General features: G+C 40.7%; 2 protein-coding genes across 4 annotated transcripts; both read right to left on the bottom strand.

The window, feature by feature from the left end:
• Positions 1 to 704: 704 nt before the first annotated feature.
• LOC148325959 (endophilin-A2-like) lies at positions 705 to 10929 on the bottom strand. Of its 3 annotated transcripts, XM_088310992.1 has the most exons (9): positions 10660 to 10928; positions 8495 to 8563; positions 8188 to 8404; positions 7949 to 8082; positions 6257 to 6415; positions 5560 to 5663; positions 5067 to 5200; positions 4604 to 4642; positions 705 to 3033 (listed from the first exon to the last, which is right to left on the bottom strand). In XM_088310992.1, the coding sequence occupies exons 1-9, from the start codon at positions 10702 to 10704 to the stop codon at positions 2846 to 2848; spliced, it is 1089 nt and encodes a 362-aa protein (XP_088167118.1). In that variant the 5' UTR covers positions 10705 to 10928; the 3' UTR covers positions 705 to 2845. The 3 variants fall into 3 exon arrangements, with proteins under 3 accessions (XP_088167118.1, XP_088167120.1, XP_088167119.1); XM_088310994.1 differs by lacking the exon at positions 4604 to 4642 and having other exon boundaries at positions 705 to 3078; positions 5055 to 5200; positions 10660 to 10929; XM_088310993.1 differs by lacking the exon at positions 4604 to 4642 and having other exon boundaries at positions 10660 to 10927.
• Positions 10930 to 11662: 733 nt separating this feature from the next.
• Positions 11663 to 27420, bottom strand: LOC148325958 (nuclear receptor ROR-beta-like). The gene is made up of 10 exons (XM_088310991.1): positions 26995 to 27420; positions 22195 to 22280; positions 21954 to 22095; positions 19863 to 20393; positions 17952 to 18073; positions 17308 to 17440; positions 16742 to 16849; positions 15199 to 15309; positions 14053 to 14162; positions 11663 to 13966 (listed from the first exon to the last, which is right to left on the bottom strand). The coding sequence occupies exons 1-10, from the start codon at positions 26999 to 27001 to the stop codon at positions 13805 to 13807; spliced, it is 1512 nt and encodes a 503-aa protein (XP_088167117.1). The 5' UTR covers positions 27002 to 27420; the 3' UTR covers positions 11663 to 13804.
• Positions 27421 to 27521: the final 101 nt, after the last annotated feature.

The raw sequence follows: 27521 nt of genomic DNA, 5'->3' as shown, positions 1-27521 counted from the left end.
AGGTCAAAGATCAAAGGGATAAGGCATTACGTAAATCATAATTTTCCAGGCCAAATCAACAATCGACACTTGAGAACCTGTGTCCCAAAGAGCAGTGGGTTGGATGCTGCTAATATAGCACTGAACAAGACGTTTGCTTCCTGCTATCTTAATTGTCATGTTTCTTTCATAGGGGCCCATCTTGGATGTGAGTAATGTCCTTAAAACCATGAATAATTATTAGCCATGTCTTATTTCTTCCTACATCCTATCGGCCGATGATCACTGCTGCCCCACTTGAAACAATGCGTGCGTTTCCCTTCTGGGTTTGACTGATCACATTTGTGACACTTCCTCAGGTTCTTTTTGCCATTGGTGGAATAGTTTTGCTTTGGTTTTACACTTTAATCATGAGTTGTTGCTTTTGTTTGAGTCAAGACTGCTTCCTCTCTTGACATGCTTTTGTTTTGCCTCATAAATAACTTTATTGTTGGTTTCCAGTACTCATCTTCTCCAGTAGCAACGCATCCTCTACAGAAACGTCCCGCAAGTAAGGCCGAACATCCACTTTCATAGCATCATCTTGTAAACCCAGTCAGAATACCCAGTAAAACCCACTGAAGTATAGGGAGGACATGGAAATTCCAATGAATAAAGCCGGCGATGAGAACCTCAGACTACAGTGTAATTGAGAAACTGCTGTAATACGTGAAACAAGAAACAAGTAGCAGTATGACAATATTTATTTGAATAAGCAAATAGACAGCCTTCATCCACCTTAACATATAATACATAAAATAAACAAAAAACACCATAAAGAAGTAATTCACATATCCTCAAGATAATCCCACTTTTAGTCTCCCAATGTGTCAATGTGAATACATTTACGACAGATAGTAATAAGGACGCATGCATGGGTTACATTTGGACAGAGAACACGAGCTAAAGTATGATGGTATCAAACTGTGTTAACACTTCATTAATGGGCAATATTTCAGGACATTTTGGAATTTAGTGTTGCAGTAAAGGCCAGTGGCGGTTTTTAGACAACCATGACCAAGCAGCACACAAACACACCGTGTCTTTGTGCTAAAAATGTTTTCCATTTTCAATATTTTCCAAGATGAGTGCAAAGACCTCCCTCCCCAACTGCTTTGATTTACTCTAATGAGGTATGGAAACACACACCTGAACCATTTAGTTATTTCTCTGCATAAAGCACCCCCGCCCCCATCCACCTTTTCAATAAAGGGAATGGCACAAGGATGAATGAAAAAATTAACATTTGGATGCATACACAGCGACAACAAGATTATTCCAGGGACGAACCAAAGCTCCAAAAGGCACCATGGGATTGGGAGAGGAAAAGATAATGAGGAAAGGGGGCAGAGGGCACCGGGGGCAGGTGGTGAATAAAGACGAGCGGGGGGAGGGGATAATCCACTGCTGTGTGCCGTTCCTTCTGAAAATACACGTCTTTTCCATTTAAGGCTCAAATAGTGATGGCAGAGTTGAGCGCGGCTGTCTAACGAGGGGATCGCGGCGGACAGGTGAAATTCAGCATTTTGGGGAATTACCATCGCAGTTCATAGCCTTCTTGTCATTGAAAGTGAAATAAACCATTGTGTGCCGGACTATCTTAAATTAGTGAACTCAATACAAAAAAGATGGGGGATGGATTATCAGTCAGGTCTGGTGCAGCTTTTGACTCAACACACATCAAGGTATTTTCCATGCTTCTAATTAAAGGTTCAAAACCAAATAGCGTGCAAGGCAGCTTGTCCAGCATCTTGACAAAAACTAATCGCAGGCAGACAATTCACTGACACACCGGAGGCTCAGCGCCCAGAAAGCATTGGAAGCGACACTGCCAGCAGCATCAATCGAGCCTGAGAAAAGTCAGGAGGAGGATGTTTATGGCTTTGGTGTGACACTTTCACCACCCATCCCAAATATTGGCCATGGTTGGGATGCATTAGACAAAAAAATAAATAAAAAAAAAAGGGCGGGGGGATAGAGAGCAGGGGTGAACTGCTTCCTTTCTTTAGAAATGTTGATGAGATAATTTTGCATTATTGCACTTCCATTTTTAGTGTTAAATGGAACTTGTTCGGCCCAACTGAACCGTACAACTGTCGCATTTAAAATCCTTTACACACATGATATGCCACATACTTTTGTTTAAAATCAAATTTGTTTGTATTATAGACATAGCATTAGTGTACAACTGTAGTGTAGTCCAGGGATTCACAACCACAGTCCTGTGGGAAATTGTTCAAAACCTCTTTTTTAATTGGTCCTTTTTTTTAACGAATTAAATTTTTTAATGCGCCTTGGCTCAATAAAGGTTGTGATGCACTGACTTGGTCAGCGTGTGATGAGAGCCACTTACTAAGTGTAAACTAGTCCAAACCAAATGCATGACAGACACTAGATGGCAGTATCAAATTAGTTTAAAAAAAAAAAAAAAAAAAGAAAAAATCCTTCCATGATCACTCCAGCAGGGGGGACATGGTAAATGACTCCAAAGAAGGTGTGTTTAGGATACAATAATTAAAAAACGTAGAGAAAATATGAATAAAGTGGCTGCACTTGCTAGTGTCGAGGAAGCTTCCTGATAACGGAGTAGTGAAAAAAGTGCACAGGTGCATTGCGGGTCCAAGACAAACATTACACCATCGGCTTTCTGACTTTGGTCCTTCTTTTGAAAAAACTTCAGAAAATTTTAACAATGCGTTTTGACCAAATTGCAGAGCATATGCAAAATAGGACCTCATAACGAGATATTTTGTTTTCTCCAACAAATAGGTCGCTGGAGTGAATAATCCTCCACACGTTCCCCGTTTGATGCTGTTTGCATTTGCATTCAGTGCGACAGCGGAACGATCACTTCGACGTAGTTGTTGGGGAAGTATCCCGTCTTGCCACGAAGCTTTCCCTCAAACCAGTTCTCATCAATGTAACTGACCAAGGTGATGGTGTCCCCCTCGCGGAAGCCCAGCTCGTTCTCATTCTCGGGGTCAAAGTCGTAGAGCGCTTTGCAGCATGGCTCGGCTGATGAAAAGGCACAAAAGAAGAACAATGTGAGGTTGTGGAACACTTTGACAGTCCCCCTGCCCCGAATGCGATTAGTATCGACTTGGAAAAGATTTCATTAGAAGCTGTGTGTGAGTGGAAGTTTTCCACCAGGATTATTGCAGTCTGGAATAGAGGCCATACAAGTTATATCCAAAATGCTAGACAGTAAGTGAAACTGTCTGAAGCTTGACACCTGCACCAACATGTTGCATATCGTCATTGTCGGGCGGATACCTCATATGTCCAAATATGGTCGAGTTCAGTTTTTTTTCCCCTAAAATGCCTATTATCGATGTGTCTCCACGTGATCCGTTATTTATTTTATTTTTTTTTTTTACACATTGGCAAAATATCTTGAGAACAAATCTAGGAACTTTGCCTGAGTGCTTTAAAATTCCACCCCTTCTCTCCATCTGCGGGAGCTGTGCGGTATTATGTTGCTTCAAAAGGGAAAATCTGGAAGCTTTTTAGGGAATGGAGAGAAAAATGTTTTGTTAAAAATGGATTGTACAAATGCTTCGGTACAGAAAGAACTGGTCAGCCACGAAGGTACGTTTAGATGCAGATTCATTGCCGCGACATCATTTTATTTATTTCATCACTCATAGATCTTAAGAACTTTATAAAGATGTTAAGAATATGATGGAAGCACAGTCTGTCGTCAGCTTGTAATTAGTTTCTATTATTAAATTCAATGAGCAATTGAGCGTGATTTTTGGGGTGGTGTTGATTTTAGTACGCTAATCTTAACCAACTTAAATGATTTGATAACTCAACACAATGGCGTTTTTTTGTTTTTAATATCCTAAAAAGTAGTGGTTTTGGAGATATAAGAATTCCACCCAACAGCGATGATGTAATAAATATTATATTGTTACCTCCATCAAGGATGTTTTCACGTTTGGCTGAAAAGCAAATAAAGTCAACATTTTCGGTAGTAAAATTTAGATTTAGCAGTCAAAATTAGAACTTCATTGGAAGAGAATTTGCTCTTCAGGAGTTATGTGAAACCAAATTTCCCCTGGATCTGATGCATACTGGCAACCATCCCATTTAACATGTTCAGACACTCTCATAGGTCATCAGATCAGGTTCAAATTTGTGATGCCAAATTTGGATCTAGAGAACCAAGGTGAAAGCGGTTCGCTGATTTTATAGAATTTTTTTTTCTGCCTTAATGGAGGTTTTGTTGCAGTAATCATGTTCCACCTTCAACTTTTGTTGTGAGAAGAAACAAGGAGATAAGAATAAAAAAAAATTGTTTCCATTAAGAATCTGTCAGATAAATATAATCCAACAAAAAAAGAAGTGTCTATAAGTCTTTAAAAAAAATGAGACGAGTTGTTAATTAGCGAATCTATGTCTCTGTATCCTAACTGGTCGCCAATTTGACAAGCTGCATCTTGTTGCGTCGCCCAAGCAGACACCTGACAGCACCCTCAACAACTTCCAAATCCCTCAGATATGACACTTTTCGGCTTCACAAATGTGCAAAAGACGGAGCAACATTAATGAATAAAGCTTTCACATCTTTTGGCTCACTCACACGCTCTGTTCTTGATGGAAGATCGTGGGAGGGACGGACCTGGATATTGTTTATGTTGCAAAGGGAAAGACATAACAGTCATACATGCATAAAACAAAAGCTCTTACGAGTGTCCCAGTGTAATAAGCGTCACACAATATTTCTTACCTGTCCCACACATTTTGAACACATTGTAAACATATTCAAACACAAAAAAACTTTCAAGCATAAAACAAAGAAAATACAGTACATATAGGTGATCCAAGCCCCCAACTGTGACTTTAAGATGCAGCACATGGTAGGGGGGCTTGGAAGTGTCAGTCAAGATAGCAGCTTCTGTGCGAGTGTGTTTTTACGGCATTAAATCAAAGGCTGAAAATAGTATTGTGACTATGGGTGCCCTTTCCCAAAACACACTTTTCAATATAAAAACCTTTAAATGATGACGCGTGATATAGTAGGGAAACATTACAAGAACATTTACCTGGAGAGTACGCTGGAGGGCTTGTTGCAGTTGGTGTGTAACCTCCGTTGGACTGCTCAGTGTCTCCGTAGTCGAAGCTCTGTCTGGGTTTGGGTCTGTACTCTCGCTTTGGTTGGGTCCGACTTTCTTCAACCCTGTGCGACATGGAAATGATAAATACTTTTAATATGGTTTGTCTATAATTAATTTACACACTGCAGAAACTTAAAAGCACTGTAAATTGCAGAAGAATGTAATGTCAAAATGCTCTGGTTCATAACCAAGCATCACAATATGAAATGAATGGGTCGCTAAATATTACATAGTCAAGCAACTTTATCAATCAAATTTTATTGATATAGCACTTTGCATACAAAACAATATCCACAAGGATACAGATATGCATCTGTGACAACTAATGTGAATTATTGTATTCACTAATTAGCTAGTAAAATCAGAAGTCCTGTTGAATAATACGTGAACGTCCAGTTCCGCAAATAGTCACTGAACTGACCTTTTTGTCATTTCACCAGAGAGTTCCTCCAGAATCTCAGTGGAATGCCTGTGGTACTGCAGCAAAGATTCTACAAACGATGCCAGCTGGCTCACCTGTTCCACCTACAAAAGAGCAATTACAAAGAGTAAAGTAGTATGGTTCAGAGGAGGTAGCTACAAAGAGAAAAGGTCCATGACTCATTGTCAAAGAGCGACTTTACAAGTCATGTTAGCGCTGTGTGCCCGAACTATGAATGAAGTAATGAAAAAAAAAAAAAACAGGTTCTAGCGAATACCACACTGACTGAACCTGACCATCTGGAAAAGGTGGCCCTGCCAGTGCCGGCCGGCCAGACCCAACCAAACTGTGACAACTCATAGAAATGATGGTGGGTAGGTTAGGTCGCGCAGAAAGAAGCACAACAGGTCCTTCCGTGTTTCCATGCCAAGACAACGACAGATGCTAAATTGTGGTCGTTTTTTGTTTGTTGGTAACCTGAGGTTTGAGTGTACATGACAGCTACAGGAAATTTAGCTCCTCTCGATAGCATAATTTCTTTTACATACCACCCCCCAAAAACGAATTATGAAAGAATTTTTTAGAGCGATTTCGATTGAAAAATCTGATGTATTGTATGTTTATTATATGTTGAGAGTACATCACAGTCAAATACGTGCCAAATGTACAACCAGAATGCAGTCAACTGGCCACTCACATCAGTCTCCAGCAGGTTGTACATGGAACCCTCAGCCATATCTTTGGACTCATGGAACTTCTCCAACGACTGCCTGATCTCCTCATCTGGAATTTTACCCTGACGTTTCTTTTTATAGTCGTAGTCCAGGCGGCGGCCCTCCATCTTCTTCAGATGGTGCTGATGGAGAGAAAAGATTACAATGGAAGATTTCATTTTGTCATCAATAGACTTGCAAGGATATGTGTACCGGACTTGCTCCAAGCTATACTTCAGAATTATATATCATTAATAAAATAATACTAAGAATTTAAAACTTCCATGTTTTATCACCTATGATTCCCCTGCTTTTATTTATGTTTTGCGTTGTATCAGTACCAAGGTACGTTATACGCAGCACACTTATTATCCCTGTGCCAAATAAGTAACGTATTTTCCGGACCATAGGGCGCACTTCAAAGTCCCAAATCTTCCCCAAAACAAACGAGGCGAGGCGCCTTGTAAAGCGACGCGCCCATTATATGGACTGAGCGTCACTCTCGACCATCAATCCTTTTACTCATTGGGCTGTTCGGAGTGCATGTTAGCACACCCTGCTGGTCAAAGTCTGAGTCATCTATGCTTTGAATTGACTGTGACTAATACATTATGTGACTATGGTGTAGGAGAAAGCTGGACAAAAGGGCAGCTGTCCACAATGTTGTAGTCTGTCTTATCATTTATGCTATTGCAAGCGAGAAACGTCCCAGGTTTAGACAACAGACTGCAAAAAGCCCAAAGCACAACATGCACATCTCTCTAAACAGCCATGTGAGTGGCTCCCAAGAAGCCATTGCTGTCATCTTTTTGTGTTATTTGATTTCTTTTGGGTATATAGATGGCATGAGAGATACATGTTTTGTGTTCATTTTATTTCTTTGTTTCATTGTTTGCTTGTATGCTGAGTTTTTTTGGTTTTGATTTGAAACCGTGACTCTAAGGAGTGTGGTGACCAGTGAAGTCCCTCCCCTGACGTTGTCTAGTCGATGTATGACACCTTATTGGTTAGAGTCAGTGTTATTGGCAGCGATTCCTTATAGTTCAAGGACATCTGTCATTGACTTGGGGTGATATCACTGGCAGCGATCCCTTAAGTGATTGAATCCTGGTGAGCTGGCTACAGCTAGCGTGAGCTGGGCTAGCGTGAGCTGGGCTAGCGCGAGCTTGCGCCTTGTAGTGCGGCTCTCCTAGTATATGCATTAAATATGAAAATAGCACCCTCAACTGGTGTTGCGCCCTTTGATGCAAGCGCGTCTTATGGCCGTAAAAATACGGTATGTATTTTAATAATCGATTTATCTGGTGATTATTTTGTTCGAATAATCAATTTTCCAGATAACAAAACAAATATTTTCTATCCCTTAATTCAAATACAGAACGTTATCTCAAATGGACAGTCCAGAAAAATGCAAGAACATAAATTATGTTACCAGTTCGTAACATCGGGCAAAAAAATAGGCAAAAATGTTATCCAAAGTAAAAGTAGGTTTTCACATAGAGAAGATAATAATTCTGCATTCAAGGAGGACTTCAGAAAACAGAGATTATTTACGGTTGAGCGGAAATTTTGAAAATGTCACGTTAAACAAGGTGTCGAAACAATGACTTGATTATTATAATAGTTGTCAATTAATTTAAGATCGATAAATTGTTGCAACTTTATTGTGTTTTTACCTGAATATCTTTGATGTCTTTCTCAACGACTCCTTGCAGTGGGTCAATAAAATTCTGTTTAACGTCAATGTCGAGACTGTCCTTGATATCGGACAGTTTCTTCATGGATTCTCCAATAGCCACGAGAGCGCCACCTGGAGGAAACATGTAACAAATGCAGTTTTGTCAAGTATGGGTCACAGACTACCCGCAATTGACAGATTTTTTGGGGGATCATTTTTAAAATATTTTTCCATTACCAAAGTTGTTGTGCTGGCCCATGTCCCCTCCGTATTTCATCATGCACTCTCCTAACAGGCCTTCGGACTGCGGGTAGCCAGGACTGTTCAGTTGCCCACGGAATTTGGACACCGTGTTGAGCATGGACAGCTTTGCTCTGTAGGCTGGGTTGGGCTGGAGGTACTCTGTTGTTTTGTTGATGACTTCAACCACTGCTTTGCTGGTAACATCTGCTCTCTGGAGGCACAGGTTCGGGAGGGATAGCTACTTAAACAAGCGCATGTGTAAAAATATAGAATCTTGTTTATCTCTAAATGCATGTGATACCTTTTCAAGGTCCTTGAAGTCTTCATCCAGTTTAGTTCCCTCTGCACCGCCAACCTTCTCACTCACCATCTGAAAACACAAAGGAATTGAATTGTATGGATACTCTGAAATACTGAGCAAGCGCTTTATGTTAGGAGTTCAACCAACAATTTTGTGGGCAAAGCCACTTCTGAATTTCACCAATAATTCTTGTCTTTTTAGATTTTGTAGCAGTGGCACAAACCTGTCTGCCTAAAAGCTAAAAAATAAACCTCTATATTGATTTATTGCACTTTTACATCTAAATTGTCAATCAAATTTCAGCCACTAATCTTGCAAGTGATGTTACGACTGCGTCATCTTGTTGATTTTGAACACATATATTAGCACAGACAATAATATTTCTGGCATTTCTTCACTATTGCAGCTGCATTTTTTTAATAAAAGGGAGACACATTTGGACGCTCTTGAGTGAATTTCTAAATAAAAGCCTAACACAGCACACATGTCATGTCTGTATTGGTTAGGCTTTTAGTTTTAAGTTGGCCCTCAGAGTGTTGGTGCTGTGTTGCAAACAACTGTTGTAGCTGCTGGCGTGACTTGGACTTATTTCATATCCGAAAACATGCCATGCATTCATCACCTGTATGAAAATATTTGTGATTGATGTTACATGAGCCCCGCGCAAATGTCACGTCATTTTAGGTCGACATCGAGTAGCCAAATGACTGGCACCTGAATTGGATGAAAATGGGTGGATTTTGCTGCTTAATTCATATTCCACAAACGCAATATCAATCAGAATACCGTGTTTAAAGTAGTGGGAATGCATATAACATTATATCGTAAAGAACATTTTTTATTTGACTACCCTTTTAATGAGTTACCAAGGAAAAAGCGTGACTCGGTATTGGCAGAAATGTAAAATTAAGTGAATTAAAAAAAAAAAAGAAAGGGATGGCGATGTTGGGAGTCATTTAGCCTTAGCCTGTTTTTATTTCAGAGTTGTCAAGCAACTGACATCTATGCCCACTGGACTGTGAAACTGGTATGGGCAGGTTATTGACATAACTAAGATTCCAGTTGTCATCATGCAGGATGGACACTCCCACCAAGCTGCGGGAGCTCACCAAACCTCATGTTCGGCTGCAGTAGTGACTTGCAAAACAAGCATCTTTAAAGCATACCGGTTTTGCCAGTTATGTTTTTGTCGCTTAGTGTTTCCTATGGGGCAACAGAAACCGAGCTCATTCGGAGTTAAAGACACTTGACAGACAAAGGCTCTTGCGTATCTGATCATCTTTCTCACTCAATTGCGATTAGTTAAGAGGAGTTAGGATTCAGAGGTGTTTTTCATAGTGAAGAGCAGACAGACTGCAGTGATCGTTCATGACGCTTTTTTTTTCCTCCCCAAAATACCAATTATCACAGGGCCACTTAAAAAAATGTTGGCCAGATGGCCAAGTATTTTGCTAAATCTCTTTAGCATGTGTCATTGGCTTAAGCCCCCCCACCACCATTAATCTAATAGAATTGATCTTGATTTATGGTTAAAGACAATGACATCCCTTTTTTTTTTATAACCAACAACCTATGCGATATACATTACGTTGCCTATTTTTTGCACCAAACACATTGGAAAAATTGCATAATTGCCAAATCACTTTTGAATTTACTCTCACAATATAAAACTAGACCAATGTGCTTGCTGAATGTGGTTCTTCATGTCTGTGTCGATTCTCGATCATCTCAAAGTTAAATTGTTTGTTAAAGTTGTGAATTTTTTCCCCATCGTTTTCTGGAAACTTAAAAAAATAATTAACATTTCACAAACACTGGGCAACTTAAAAACTTACGATAGTAAAGATAATTGCACCTAAGGAATGAAGTCACTTACACTGAAAATAAGAGCGAAACAGAAACAAATACGTTTTCCGTAATCGAGCCTGCTAGTTATTTTAAGTTTTCACATTGACTGTATGTTCCATAATCACTAACGCCAAATTCTCCAACACGCGGTCTGTGACTTTTCACGTGTAAACACGTTTTTATCACGAGTTTGTCGTAACATAACTGACGTTTTTGATTCAACCAGCTAGCTTGAGGCTAACGTTGACTTGACATTAAAACTGTGCCAACAAGCTAGCTAGCGTCTAATTCAAGTTAAAAAAAATCATCGCTCTTACCTGGCTGGCTTTGTAAAATTGCTTCCTAATCCCAGCGACGGACATCGTGCACAGTCTATTTTGTCCACTAGAGAAATCTTTAATTAATGACAAAAGCAAATGTGAACGCTCTAAACAGCAAGGAGCGCGCAAGCGAGTACCACGTCTTCAAATTTTGGACGGCAGATGTGGAACTTTAAAAAAAAAAAAACTTGCTTCAGTTCCTTGGCGACCACAGTTTCCTGGCTTCGGCTTCTTGTGGGAGGCTCCAGGACGGTTGAAGTGGGTCAACTGCTGACGCGCCATCGGCTTCGTCTTTCAACCACCTAAAATGACTTTAATTGGCATATACTAACATTCGTTAATTCACCCCACGAACACGCTAACTGAATCAGAACTTTTTTTGTTAGAATAAGTGGAGATATGGCCGTAAATAATCAAACATATGATGCTGCAGCGACCGTACGATAAATAAACAATATTATTATTAATAACGTACAGGACCAGTAATAATTTTGGACAGTTTCTGTAGCACTTGAAAGTGTGTCGATACTTTTGATAGTAGCGTAGGTGTGCTTGTTACTTGGGACCTATTGACTTAATTTGACGCCAAAAGTTCGAGATGGCTTTTGAATTCAAGCTTTTATTTCTTTAAAAAAAAAAAAACACACAACACTTACCATAGAAATACTTTAATATATTTTTTTTTTTACTTTAAAGCTATTTTATATGATTGGTGACTCGTGGACACTGTTCACAGGTTAATTATGTGGCCTCTCATCTATTGAAAGAGCAAGTAATTGTTTTACCTGTCACTTTATATCGCTGGTATCAAAAGATGAACAAAGCTATGGTGCACTGGCGGAGCTAGGGGAGGGGCGCAAGGGCACTGCCCCCCTAAGTATAATATGCTTGAAGTTATTTATTTATTTATTTTACTATATCCTATCCTATCCTATCAGTGCTCTCACAGTATTGTGTTTAGGCATCACAGATCTAAATAAAATTACAATGACTTGACAGACATTTTTAAAGAAGAAACCATTTATTACATTCTTAAAACCACATATCATGTATCCTAATGGACAACAATATATATTGAGCTGTGTGACTCACTTAGTCTTGAACTAGCAGTATATTTCTTGTACATTTTCTTTCTTACAAGGAAAGAAAAGGGGACTTTCCCAATCATTTGCCAATTAAATAAAAAGATTACCCACTTTAAAGGCCAAAAGTGGAGACATGTATAGAAAGTGAATAACAGACAAATAAGTGAAGATCACAGTAAAAGGAAAAAAAATCATTAAACGCCAAGAATTTATCTTTAAACGGATTTGTTTGTATTCCTATGTAAATGCTTATAAATTTAAAGTTACAATATTAGGACAAACGGGAAGGGGTCCGGACAGTTTGTGACCAACATTCACAAAAATAAAACTTACTTCCACAGTGATTATGCTTGTGGAGTGCAAAGGTGTGAGGAGTACAAGGCTGGTCATAGAAGGGCCAAGAGATCACAGCTAGCTCCCTGAGTGGTAGGCGGCAGGCCCAAAAACTTCACAGCACCCCAAGTAAGACTTGTTCACCTCAATGCTAAAACAACCTCCAGAAGTTGACTTTTTGTTCAAGTGAAATGCACCGAAACTTTGAGGGACCTTGCGTGACGGAAAAACAAAAAGCTAAACAAAAAGGTCTTACTGGCTTTGAGGCCCAACTCAGGGGGGCAGCCGGTAGCTCCGTCTGGCATGAGACTAGTGTCCAGTGAGAAACGGGAGATTGTAAGTGCTTTTTATTCAAACAAGTGTTGGGTTTGGGACTAAAAGGGGGAAGAGGAACAGCAACTCTACCCATAATACAGTTGCTCCAACCAGCATGGAGGGTTTATGATACAATTTGTGGACCATCAGGACCTGAACAAGTGCGACAACATGAGTGATTGAATGAAACGACACCTGACTGCTGGTTAGAAACAGCTTTGGGGGCGGGGAGTGAACGGCAGGACACTGTGTATCCCCTCTGAGAAAGTTCATCAAGTTTGCCTTGCTTGATCTTTTCCTTTGGAGTCCCATTTGTCCTCTTCTTGTTTCAAGGGCAGAGTCATCATCATCATCAGAGTTCAGTTTGAATGCCAAACAAAGGCAATTTGTTTCCTCCGTTGGACGGACACGCTTCCCCTGTTTGCGTCTATACAACAAATGTCTGTTCACTCACTTAGTGGGTTTGCTGTCATGGGGGAAGCGGAGTGGGGGGTTGGGGGTGTTGTCATGGAAACCTGAGAGTACTATATAGAGAGGGAAATAGTCCAGAGTCCAAATATCAGCTTCCTTTGTGTACATGTCACTTTTCTCTCCTTTTCGTTCAGAACTGATCTCACACGCTCCTAACACTCTCCACAGTCTCACATAGTCATCTATTTACATTCTTATTTAAAATATTTGTATATAAATGTGTATATAAATTAAAGATAATTTCATCTTGCCCTGTCGCTAAGTGGCATTTGCAAGGAAAAGGGATGCGTGGGACTGAGGTTTCTCAAGGGCCTACTCAAGGCAGCACCGAACACAGGCGAAATGTGAGAAGCGGCTCGAGGCGGTGAAGTTCTATATTTTTTTTTGTCTTCTACAAAATGATTTGTGATCTTGGTCCCTAAGTGTAAGTACATGAATAGGGTGGTTTTGTATGAATATGCAACACATACATATCATCGTGAAAGATCAATATTGACTGAAATCGGATTTCATGACCATGTATAAAACTGTCTAAGTGTGACAGGGTTATACATTCACCGTTGAGTCGTTGCATGTGCACTGGTGCTTGTCGATGAGGTACATTCATTACTGGTTGGATCTGCGGCGGATCAGACGTTATACAAGTTTTCCAACTCGTATCTGCTTCATGAATCTGCTTGTTGGTGCTGCTACAATACGCAGAGGAGCATGAGCGTGCATGGTCTGTAGTGTAAGGTGCTTTGCCTGCTCGGAAAGTGGAGGGCTACTTTGGAATCTCGGGAGACGGAGTATTTTAATTCCTGGATTGTCTTATAACTGCTGGTTGTTGAACATCAACATTATTTATCCTACTCTGTCTCTCCTTTTCCCTTCCTCTAAATACACTCCCTCCATCTCTCTGTCAGTCAGTCAGTGTTTCTGTCAGTCAGTCCATCAGTTTAGCTGTTGGTGGAGTCGGGCAAGGACATGTCGGTTCCGAACACCTCCCGGTACAGCGGAGGGAAACTGTAAGCGGTCTCTGGGTGGACCAAACGGAAAAACTCCAGTTTATCAATGTGGAGGTTACAAATGGATTTCATGATAGGTAGTTTGGACAGCATCTGTGGAGAATTAAGGAGATACGGTGAGCACGTTTCTGTTGACGTCAGCAATTTGCTCATGAAGCGTCATGGCTTCCTCCTTTTACCTTGTCCAGTTTCTCCTCAGAAGCACTCTTGAGGAGACTGTGCTGCAGAGCCAGGTAAACTTGCTCCTGAAGCTTCTGAACCTTTAGGCCATCCATCAGCCATGGCCGATCTGGGAAAATCACAATAATGGCACATTAGTTGAAAGTATCATTATGTAATTTTTGCTGAGTAAGTGTTTAACTGAGCCAGCAAGTCAGTTTATTGAATACAGTAATCCCCCGCGGGGATAAGGATGAAGCCCTACTGTGAATCGCCAAAAAAACTGCGAATAATTGACAATGTTCTCAAAATATAATAATTACCTACAAAGCAGTGCCTTGAGATACAAGCGACCCAACTTATGAGTCTTCAACATATGAGCCGTTGATCGGCCACTTTTACACAATATAACAATCCTCACAACTATAATGTATTTATCCTTTGTGAAGAACGACTAAGAATCCTGAAGAAGAATCCAACCATCCCTCTTTGACAAACTCAAGGTAAAGTCAATATATTACAATAATGCTGTCTTGAAATTAACATTTGCAACCAGCTATGAGAGTTAGCGTGTCTACAGTACAGGTTGTAAAATAAATATAGGCGCGCTACAGAGGCAGATGACTAGCTAGCCAGCATGGCTAACATTGGTTATTTTGATGATCATTTTGATTTTATTTTGAAAAATCAAATCAATTGTCATTTTGTTGACTAATATGGTGCATTCAATGGAAAAAAAAGAAGTTGTTAACCCCAAAGTTTCACAAGAACGCATTTTATAGGTCTACTGGCAATACTGTGATACTGTGGAAGTGAAATAGTTTTGTTTTTGATCTGATACTGGCCCATGCATACTAACAGGCGAGGCTAAACTTAGCTCTTCCCTGACATGGAAACTTGTCTCTCAGTGGAGATGAATCTATTTTGACCCGACTTTGGCAGCATCTTGTGATGTCTTATTGTGTTTCAGAACAAGCACAAAACCCACAAATTAGTAGGTGAAATTTTCAGCAACTAGATGGTGATAATTTTCACAGAAAAAAAACGCAAATAGGTCATTGACTCGTATCTCGTGAATATGTGAGGGCGCAGTCTATTTCTGCAGCTAATAAAATCATTTTTTAATAAAAGGCAATAAATATATCAAGAAGAAGAAAATTAGTCACCCGGGTAGAGAAGAACTGCTGCACTAAACAAAGCCACTTCTTCATCAGACAGCTGGAGGCGGCAGAGTCCTTTGCCCAGTTCAAATACTGCACTCACAAGGTCATCACAACCTGAATAAACACATTATGAAAGTCAGTGCATTACTTGATGATGTGTCAGTGGGCTCAAGTTTTGAAAAAGGCCTCCATTTTATGATTCTAGCACTAACATTTATAATCTACCGGACACGTCTATGATGACATCTTGAGGGACAAGAAAGACTGCTTCTTGAAGAACGGAAGATTCTATTTTTTCCCTTTGGCAATGGAACAGTCATACCACTTTTATAACCACAGGAGGCAGTGTTGAGCCACTGTGCATCTGGCCTTAGTTCTGGATGAAGGAGCTACAGTCAGGCCCACAAATATTTGGGCTTAAACACAGTATTCCACAGCATTCCACAACAGATTTGAAATGAAACAATCAAGATGTGCTTTAAGTGCAGACTCTGAGTTGTAATTTGAGGATATTTACATCCAGATTACATTCACACAGTTTACATTTTATATGTGCCTGCACCATTTTAAGGGGCAAAAAGGAAATGGACAAACAAACATAAACATTAATTACATTTCAATACTTTGTCGTAAATCCTATGCAATTAAGGATAGTCTTAAAGGGGAAGTCAACCCCAAAAATGAATTTACAAGAATTTGTTCTATGTAGGCCAGCAGTCAAAACATGGCTTTCTTATTAATTTTGTGTTTGTGGAATATGAGTTAAGCAGTTAATTTCTTTAGCCATCTCAGAGACCGGTCATTTTGTCACTTCTCTCGACGAAAATGACATCACATTTGCTCAGGGCTCAGATCACAACCAATCTTCAGCTTCAGAAAATAGGTGAGCTGTGATTGGTCATTCCCTGAGCCCTGAGCGACTGTGATGTCATTGCCAATCGACAGAAGTGACAAGGTGGTCGCCATCTGCGATAGCTCAAAACAGATGGACAAAACCACCATGGTGCTTCACTAATGAGGTGCTATGCTTTGGATTTTGACCAGTTCCTTCCCTTCTCCATATTTTTCTCTTTCCACCATTCTGGTACAAGCTGATCTTTGATTCGAGATGACCTCACCAGATTCCAAATGTATACCATACTTGAAATGAATTCTTTGCCTTTCTTCGGCTGCTTGAGTAAAATAATGAAGGAATGACACATACGTGGCCATGGAATAGGTTAGTTGACAATTGTCCAGTTATTTTTGATCCCTTCCAAAGGTGGTGTGCTGTAATCGCTAAATTGATCACCTGATTTAGATTATCTTGATTGTTCCATTCCAAATCCATTGAGAAGTTGTTCGGAGTTGGCAAGCTAAAAAAAACATGTTAATGTCCAAATATTTTTGGACCTGACTGTATATGCTCAGATGCATCGTTTGAACAATAATTTCATTAATTATTGATTAGCTGGCTTTTCAAATTGACTTACTACCGTCATAGAGTGTAACAGATGTGTGTTAAAGTTTTGGAGCTTTTGTAAAGGTAATTCCAAGGGATGCTCACCAAGAGCTTTGAAGAACTGAGGCGAGGCAAATTTTCCATTGAAGAAAATGGTGCTGTTGTTGATGTTAAAAGCCCGGCACATACGAATCAGCAGGACCTCCAGGCATCCTGAAAGGGTAGCCATAGGGGCAAAGATATGGAGAAATGCACAAGGGAGGAGATGGAAGGGGGTTCACAGAGGGGCCGAAAATACTCCAACATGAACACACAGACAAATGTCAAATTTTGATTCGGATTAATATGCATCATATATGTGACAATTTGAACCATTTAAACATAGATTCACCAATGTATGTTTTAAAGAGTTCAATTTACACAAAGTAAATACATTGTCAAATACATGTTTTTCCCAACCATATATAATAAGTATATATGAAGTTACAAATTTTCCAGAATATTGTTTTTCTCCCCATTGTCCAAAGAAATGGGGCAAAAGAAGGAAGAGAAGGTTGGAGACAAAGAACAAAGAAGGAAATCAAGTTAGCAAGTTTTACATTCCCGTTTATTTTGGTTGAACTCAGTGCCCTACGATTGCTAAATATACCCATTGTGGAATGTACACTGACCTGCTTTCAGCAAAATAATCTGGTCATTCTGGCAAAGGTCCATAAATCCAGCAATTCGTTTGGCAAACTCCACCACATACTGGATGGCATTTGTAATGTGGTGTGCACACTGCTGCCACATCCACTCAGCTGACTGATCAACAGAAAAAAAATGAACACGTTAGTGTGACTTCAACACTCAAATGTAGTTTGTACAGTACAGTAACCACTTGAACAGAGGCGGTTAGGGGATTTTTTGGTACAGTTAAGTGAGTTCCTGAGGGTTTATTGCAGGTGTGGGCAAACTACGGCCCGGGGGCCACATGCGGCCCGTTAAACGTTTTAATCCGGCCCACCAAACTTGAAAAAAATTAAATGAATAAACCTTGTTAATGTTTTATTTTCTAAATACTGTGGTTTTTCAAAAACATATATTGTTGGAATGCTTTTTGTCACTTTCATTTAAAATTAATTTTTCTTTTTTTTTCTCAGATGAGGTGAGGTTACCAAAACACTCTATCCATCTGCTCCTGGTCCGTAACCCTCATTCAAATTTTAGAATCCATTTTGGCCCACCAATCAAGATGTTTGCCCACCCCTGGGTTATTCTAATCTCACTGGACATAAAAAATGTGCATATATAATAGTTGGGAGATAATATGTACCTTGTTCTGAAAAGCACGCGTTTCCTCAGGTGTGTATTGGACCCAGGTGAATCTCTTCATGTCCTCAGCACTGTACTGACACGTCTCCATGTGAGATTTCACAATACATTGAGTGATTCGATCTGTAAGACACATACATAAAAAGCAAAGAAAATTTCACTCAACGGATTTGACCAAGAGTTCAACTTTTGAAAACTCGACAAATTGATCCAAAGATCATGGCAATGTGACCTTGCATCACTAGTTACCAATCTACTTTGCCTTGTTTCCTTGCCTTTCAGTTTTTTTTTTTTTAATTCACTGAATTTATTTATTTATTTTTTTAAACAGGCAGTTGGGTGGTTTGAAAGCGTGCCTCAAGCTTCTGTGCTGGGACCATTATTATTTACGACATAGATTTACCACATTGTATTAATATTAATGATCTTGGAATCTTCCCAACACAACTTTTCATTTCTATGATGATGGCACCGTGCAGTCTTTCAGGGTTTACAACTTGTATTTGCCAGACGCCCCACTTGAGCCAGAGCCCTATTCTGAAGGAGTGGTTTGCGTTTTCCATTGATGATGTTCGTTTGTTAGTTTGAGGAGCAAAATATATATTTTTTAAGAAGATCTCGCCAATATCAGTCTGAGCAGCAATTTGGCGTCCCCAACATACAAACTCATTTAAGCAAGAAAGCATTTGGGTTTTCGGCATTTTCTGCTTGCATTAAGTTGGAATCAAACTTTTAACCCTTATTACTAGCTATTTTTTATGAGAAAGCTTGAGTGTTAATTTTGTCTTTAGTTTACTATTTTTAACTTTACTTTGCTACTGCACTTTTTAACAGGTCTTATATTTTAAAGTGGTCAATAGGATTAACCCGGTTAGATAAAGGCCGAATAAAATAAATGCAAAATTAAATCAATACCTCGCTGACAGTGTCAATGACAACCGAGCATTATCTTTGAAATGCATCCAATAGAACACTGTGTTCTCTGGACTCTGGGCACTCCCATACATTTGCAATAAATTCCATTTCATTGTGTCTTGGCTTGGAGTTTGTTGGTTTGGCATCAGACCAACAATTTGGATACAAAACCACATTATATTTCAAACTACCTTGCTTGTGATATCATAAGTCATGCTGCGATTAAGGAAAGCTATTACGGTCAGCACAGAAAAACTCCTTCAGCAGATGGATTTGAAACGTCTTCACATACAGTACAGCATATCGTTATGCAAGGTCAAACATTGACACAAAAAATGCTGTATGACTACGAACAACACAGCAGACTCAGCTCTCAAGCTACAGGGTGTGCATGCAGATATTCAGGTGATGAAAAAAATACTGCTCAACAGACATTAAAGTGTTGATGGTAAAGCAAAAACATGCAGAGGTCCACTGTAATCATAGAAAAATATATGATAATTGGGCGTGGCGTCTCACTTTTGTGATCCAACAGAATTGTTTAAAAAAAACTATGAAACAGGCCTGAGCATAAATGATGGCGTCCTAAACGCAAAACTTCTATGTAACTCTCTGAGACTTGTGCGTCTACCAACCCGTATTCTGGCCTGCCCCACATGAACAAGATTTTTGACACTGGCAAACACAATTGGTTGTCTTGAGATTTCTTTGTATGCTGCACAGATTCAAGACACCCTGCCCTATGTGGCAAAGCAAACCAAAATTGCACCTGAGCTTGGTATTTGGTTGCGGGTTCCTTTTGTACGTGCACAGCACGAGCAAAATATGCTAAGGAGAATGATCTTTAGGAAAATGAGTCAAAACTTGAGCTTTTTAGCAAGGCACATCATTTCGGGTCAGAAAGCTTGGTCACAGCCGCAATTTTCAAGAAAATGACTTTTGTCAGTTTCTCAACTCAACTTCAGTGAGAATTGTGGTGTGATGGTATGTAACTCACCAAGGTCTGTTATTGAGCAGTCCTCAGGCAACTGGTCCAGCAGTGTGTGTGTGTCTCCAAGCAATGGATGTGTAAGAGAATGTGTGTGCAGGAGCTGGATGCCACTGTTGTCTGACCCATCCATTGTCTGCTGTGGAGAATTCTGATTGGACAGGGATGATGAAGAGGAAGAAGCGGATGATGAGTTGGAGGTATTTCCTGTGCTGGTCCCTCCACTTCCGCCCAGTAGCTCCAGGCTGCAGTACTCGCTGGCCTCCTCGGGGGTCAGCGGTAGGTCAAATAGGTCGGGGAGTGCCGCAATGTCATCGAGGTCGCTGAGAGTGGAGCTGGAGCCGCCAGTGCTGTAGGAACGGCTCAAACCTCCCTCGCCGTCCTCTCCGCTACCGCCACATGCACCGTCCTCCCTGGGTAAGGATAGCGTAGTCGAGACCCCATCTCCGGAGCCCACACACTCCTGCGATTTCTGATGCTTCTGCACCTCGGCATACAGGCTGTCGCGCTGCTTTTTGGACATGCGACCAAACTTCACCGCTGTTGAAAGAAAATTCATTTTAGTCATTGAATCATGCGATGTCATACATTATTTACTTGAACTCAATCAGTGCCATGGACCTTTACATTCATCGTCTCTAATCCAACTGTTTACAGCCGGCACATAGATGAGTTTTGCATGTGTGGAAGAGGAGATTTAGGTTCGTAAACCACAGTAATAACTCCATGGCAGCGCTGTATCACTTGATATTTGAGATCAGCACAGTTTTTGAATAGAAGATCAAGATTTGGGGGTGAATCTAAGGTTGTTATTTTGATTACAAGAGCAAAACGGCACCTCAGACTCGAGCATGTCTCTGTAAGGTACAAACCGAGTGTGTCGCAATCATGAGTAAGGATGATGCAGTTTATGGAGTGAATGAACATCATGTGAAAAAAAGCCCCCGATGTTTAATTCGAGCCATGGGGTGAGTCTGCCTCACTCACGGCGCGCTTCAGAGTTGTATATCTGTGAATAAATAAATATTTTGCCAGTAAAAGCCCTTTGGCAGACTTGTTGTTTTGTAGTTTTGTGGTGTTACAAAAGCAAAAACTGTAGTCAGACTTCTGCTTTTGGTAGGTTAGGTGCTTACAATTATTTTAATGTTGCAGAATATTCTGTGGCTCAGATCAGTACGAATGCTCTAAAATAGCTGGCTCCAAGCGGAACTCTGCTTTGAAAACCTCTGGGAGCGAACGCTTATACATTGACCATAAAAGGATCAGCAAAACACGTGATATGGATAAAGGCGACTTTTGTTCAGATTGTGACACTTAATTTGTAAAACGAGCACATTTTTTCCAATTCAGTGCCTCTCAACTTATTTATAACAGGGACTCGTCTGGAATCATACCAATGCGACATAGATCAACCCAGAATTAATTCATCAATTCATCGAAAAGATGCATCTGACCCAGTCAACAACAACATGTGACATCCAGCGAACGTGTTACGACACGTACGATTTGTACAGAGCAGTAAAGTGATCCATTTTATTGCTATGCATGATAACAGTTTTGTACTAAGGACCTGCGGCTTCCTTTTTTTGAAGTGATGTCAAAGCTAAATGAGAAATGTCTCACAGCTCAACAATTTTAAAGGTATCCCCATCTTAGTGTTACAGAGGCGAGCACATTTTGGCGATCAGTTTAATTATTTGAAATGAAACATACTTATTGAATTATGCACTAAATCAAACTGATTTTGGTCTAACTTTGGACGTTGACCATGACTCCATTTGCCACTTGAACCTCCAAGTCGTACTGTATGTTCCAGGTTTGATATCTCGTTTCCTCGATGACAATTTTACACTGTATTCGTTTTCTCTCCGCAGCCCAAAAGAGAGTCGGCCGCAAGTTTCGAGGCATCTCCCGACAGCTGAAGTGGAGCATTACCACTGAGCGCTTGGGATTCTCATGGTATCAATTTAGAGGAATGTGTGACACAGCTACTCAACTTTGTTATTTAAATCTCAACTAAAAACCTCACAGCTGTGACACATTTTGATTACGCCACAGTAGGGTAACCATGAAAGAATATAGGACATAATTGGTGTTTACCATCTCGGCTCATGCCCAAGGCCAGACATTTCTGTAGACGACAGTGCTGACAGCGGTTGCGGTTCGTTCGGTCAATCAAACAATTCCTCTGCCGCGAGCAAGAGTACATTGCATTGTTTTGCTGGCTGCGACGGAAGAACCCCTAAAAGAGACACACACACATATACATACACCCAATTGACACTTGTACTTTTGCGATCCAACAAGTCCACTGAAGCATCTGTTTTGCGTTCTTTCTTACCTTGCAGCCTTCGCAGGTGATGACCCCATAGTGGATCCCCGAGGACTTGTCCCCGCAGATTTTACAGGGGATGACCTCGATTTGAGCTGCGGGATCAAAACCAAAATTGACCAGGTCAGAACAAAACTGTCTTGCATTCAGAAAAACAGCTTTGACGGTGGGAATGAAAGAGCAGACGATTTGCATCGCAATTGCCGCCAACGTTGAAACACTTAGTCGAACAGAAAAACACGCCATCACCTGGCTTCTGTTAGCATACATTCTAATTCAAAATGCATTCATTAGTCAAGTTGAGCGTTTCCTCATGATTTAAATCCTGTCGTGGGAGACTTCGAGCAGATCTCAACAAAAACAAGGCCTTAACTTAAGACAATTGCTCTTGTTTGTTTTATGAAACTTTCTGAATAACGCTTGAGTGCTAAGCTCGAACCGAACGTGTTTTATGCGCTCAGATAAGCAGCTTTTCTATTGCTTTATGATAGTGCTTGTGAACTTTGCTTGTCTTTTAGCTGACTTCATCTGTACAGCGATGTATTGTTCTCGTCAGTTATAAAACTTAACCAAAATAATATCCTTTGAGTCTTCCCTTGACCTAGAAACGGCGAGCTGCGGCCTTATCTTGTCGCAGTTAGGCAGCTGTAATCCTCTGTACTCGGATTCAAATGGTCATGGTCATGCAATGGGTTTTGGACATATTTTTCGGTCTTTAAGAAGAAAATGCTAATAATAGTCTGAAACATCGTTTTTAAAAGAAACATGAGTTTGCACCTCATTCACTAAACATGTTGTTTTAACATTTGTTCTCTAAAAAAAGGAGATGACTAATGGCAATGGAAACCAGCTCTGTAAAAGTAGGTCTTATGAAAGAAGGAACCGTAACGTCTCACAAAGTTTAAACGGAATTATTCAGACTCGAGAAAGCCAACTTGCCTTCAACTGTGTTTGTTTGCACCCTGCATGAGGCCCCCACGAAGGAACAGATTGCACAAACAGATAAGGGGATCACATGACTGTTGCACACTGAGAAGAACAATAAGTCTTTCTGTCTCATCAGAGGCAAAACAACAATATCATAAGACATCTTTGTTGGTCTGCTTTTTTTTTTAATTTTTTCAATCTCGTACTTTTTTTTGTTTTGTCTGATCCACATTTTTTGGAGTATTGTTTGTCAAACCACTTATTAGACTAACAACTTTCCACCACATATACATACTTGGTTGCCTGCTCATCTCTAAAACTGCTAACTAAAATACTGTACTCCAACTGATCGGGGCAGCTGCAGGCATGCAATGGAAAAAAAAATACCTTCCACCTCCCCTCCGTCTCTTTCTGCGAGGCTCCCCTCGCACAGCCGGCCCCCCCATCCCTCGATTATATAACTCTCGTCTGTGAGCATTCCTCACAACACTCATTCAGCCGGCTCACTCTAGCAACATATCGACGACCCGCCCTCGCCGGATTCTCTCTCTACCACTGGCTGGGCGGTGACGGTAGCCTGCTGGGTATTGGCTGAGTCAACCGTCGTTTGGCCGCTGTAGCCTGTCAGCCCATGTGGACATTTTGTCCCACTGACACACTTTCTCACTGCAAGGGGAGGGGGAGGCAGGCAGATCACAGTACTCCACAGACCAGTTTTAAGGTGGAGCTCAACAAAGCGCTTGCTTCCATGAAATAAATCTTTCCTTAAGGCCTGGAGTTTGCGTCAGAAAAATGCTGTTGCATAACTGTAAAATTCAAACAGTAATAGCATAGTAATAACAATGGTACTGGAAAAACTGCATTTTCCAGTCATGTCTTGAAAGACATAAGAAATCAACATATCGTGTCTGGTTACACACAAACACATTTAATATAATCACGCTACTATATGTGGCTACAGTACAGATAAAGTAGGAACCTGAATGCCAGCTATTCGGTTTCCCTGCCAACTTCCCTGTCTTTGACTGAGCTTCACTACAGCCACGTCTATTCTTATCCAGTGCTAAGAGCCAGAAATACAGTGCAGATGTCTATACAGCCACCCACCCTCAACGTTGAAGCCTCCCATGCGTGTCTCTAATCTTTTGACCAAAGATGGTATCACAGAATATACTGTACAAGTCCAGTGTGAGCATGGCGCTAAATAGCAAGATAAGAAACAGTCAAAGCAGACCCTATAGTACAGTAACAGAAGAAGAGGATGGTTGACATTCATCCTTCTTCTATAAGGCACAGTAAACGAGACATGTTACACTTAAGGCAACGTTTACTTTAGAACCTGAATATGACGTGATAGCGCAAGCGAACAAAAGGTCAAATAGGTCAACTGAGTCGACCTATTTGACCTTTTCTTAAGAGACCTGCCGTATTCTGACACATCAACAATTATGACCCCCTCCACATGCTCCCCATTGTGTGCATGGTCACATGCGTACATACGTAACTAACATCAATACTTGCTAAGCCAGTTTCGATCCACAAGTTGTTCTCGTGAGCGCGCCATCATCGGTGCCCTTCGGCAACACTTGGTGCAAGCCAGTGTTCTGTTTTTTTTTTTTTTTTTTTAATTATCTCATTCAAACTGAATAATAATCTTCATACCATTACATGATGTGTTCTAGTATTCTGTCCATTCACAGTATGCACTTTGAGAGCAAATGAGCCAAATATGCATTGTGACTTGCTTACTACTAATTGGAAGGGATGTCTCACGCTCAATGATATGACATCAGCCATGTTGCACACATCCGTATTGCACAGCCCTAATATTTATTTTACTTTCACTGATTTTGAATAGCATTGTGCCTTTGCACACCTCCTGACAAAAATACCGTACTGACCGGTAATGTCCCACAATTAGTAGGGGAGTGAGTCTTGCTGCATTTCTCAAAAAAGAAAAGTCAATAATTGATGCAAAACCTAAAACTGTTCATAATTCATAAAATAGAAATAGTTTAAAGCTCAACTATACCACAAACAACATTCATCCATTATCTGTTGTGCTTCTCCTCAGAAGGGTCGCGGGGGGGTGCTGGAGCCTATCCCAGCTGTCTAGGGGGACACCCTGGACTGGTTGCCAGCCAATGATAGGACACACAGAGACAGACAACCATCTACGCTCACGCTCACACCTAGGGGCAATTTAGAGTCTCCAATCAACCTACCATGCATGTTTTTGCAATCTGGCACCCGGAGAAAACCCACGCAGGCACGGAGAGAACACGCAAACTCCACACAGGAAGGCCAGAGCCAAACTAAAACACTTCAATATAATTTCAAACTTATTTTACAACATTAAATATGAAGAGAAAATTAGAGATAATTTAATTTAAAAAACATAGAGAAGTGGTGAAGACTTTCCAAAACCTCCACTAACAACCCAGGCTAAATTAATCTCTGCCATGACATACAAAGCACATGTTTCAGTTGAGATGCAGCACTTCAACACACTTCCTTGACACCAATTCATTTTTAGATAGGGAGTTGGTGGCATCTTGTGGCTTTTTAGGTTGTTTTAGAAAATGCACGAAAAACAAAACAACACAGTTTTGTTTTAGCAACTTGCTGGAGTTAAGGGTCCATGAGTGGGAGAGGGAAGGGGGTTGATTGGGTGAATTTGTGATGATGCAGGGATTCACTGACGTCTTGTGGAAAAAATCATTGTAACACTGAGCAGTAGTAGATGTGAATGCATATTTTCATTAAAAATGCTAATGTTGCATAAACACAAACTAAAATTCACTATCAGGATTAGTAAATAAAGTATGACGTAATCATCGATGTAAACCATTCTAAACGTTCATTGTTACAGATGTTAATCTTATGCTGCACTGTCTTGGTCTGTACCCGGTCAAGTTCAAGTTCAATCCGCAGTTGTGAGGAGTCAAGTTGAAGTGCAAGGGCAAGTGTCAGAGTGCTTTTTTGCACATGGCCTGCATGCAGTCAGACAAGCAGTCAGGCAAGCAGGCAGGCGTTTCCGTCAGCCGCTCCACCTCCCTCTGCTGCGCATGCTGTGTAACGTTGGGTGACATAACTAGGTCAGTGGAACAGCCAGGTTCCTCTCCCTCTGTACAGTCACACTGCCAGCCATGCTGGCACTGTCTTGCCAGCTCGACGACACCACAATCATTCCGATAAAATGGCATGATACATGAGTCAACATTTTAATGTATTTTTAGTATGATTTTTATAATAATAATGGTCTAAGAACACGTTATGTGTAAATATTCAAAATGGTTCTGCTGCTCGTGACCAAACACTTGACATTTGTTAAATTAATTAGATGATGAACTCATGTGCAGTATTCCACATTGGAATTGACATTAAGTTAAAGTATAGCCATACATCTCGATTACATAATTGTAGTTTTGGTTAACAACAATCTCTTCTCACGCCCCGCCCCTCTTCGTATTGCATAACACAAACATGGAACCCATACCAAAATGCACAGATGGTCTCACGAATGATAGATGTCACATCAATTATCATTAATATAGGCTTGGCATTATTGTTTTCTCGTAGTTAATTGATAATTAATCAGACAGAACAAAATGCACCCCCCCTAAAAATATATATTTTTATGGTTTTAATTCATTTATCGGATAACCCACTGCAGGTCAATTGAAAAGAAAGACTAACACTGCAGTTTCAAACATAATCCAGTCATGGGGGGGGGATTTAATTCGTACTTGGAAGCAAAAACAGGCGCTCTGCGAGGCTCTCGGTGCGCACATGTGGCAGGCGACCCGTTCGACGTGCTCCTTCCGCCAAGTTTACGACAAACATGCACGATACGATACGACTAAACTTTAATGCACTTACCTCTCATTTTGACGCGTTCTTCTTCTTAACTTTTAGAAGAGAAGTAAGCTCGGCTACATTTGGCTGCGCTGCAGGTGACTGCCAGAAAGAATTGTCCGTGTAAATAATAATGTCGTAACGAGGAGACGAAAAGACAGAAAAAAAAGAAACACCACGAGAGTCCTCTATCGTTCGATGAAGTCCGAGCGAAATAAAAGCGTGAAGAAAGTCGCTTTGGATTGCATCTTAAACGCCCTTGCGAAGGGCGCGCTGTTTGGCTCGAATAGTCCTCACGGTGCTCACGGTGGTCCACACAGTCAGCGCCTTCCTCTCAGTCTACCCTGCTAACCGACTTTCTCCAAGCGTGGACTCTCTCACATGATCTCACCACCACAAGCTCCAAGCAGCAGCAGCGGCGGGGGCGCGCGCGAGCGGGGACGAGCTTAAGGCGGCAGTGGTTGTTTAGAGGACAAGCCGTGGGGGCGCGCACGAGGGATCCTGTCACGTCCACGCTAAAGCGTGATTAGATAAGTGCGCTGTACTGTTAT

This window comes from Idiotropiscis lumnitzeri, chromosome 12, assembly GCF_059441095.1.
Source record: "Idiotropiscis lumnitzeri isolate Australia: NSW breed Sydney's pygmy pipehorse chromosome 12, RoL_Ilum_1.0, whole genome shotgun sequence".
NCBI classification, from domain to species: Eukaryota; Metazoa; Chordata; class Actinopteri; order Syngnathiformes; family Syngnathidae; genus Idiotropiscis; species Idiotropiscis lumnitzeri.
This window is presented reverse-complemented; position numbering and strand designations above follow the sequence as displayed.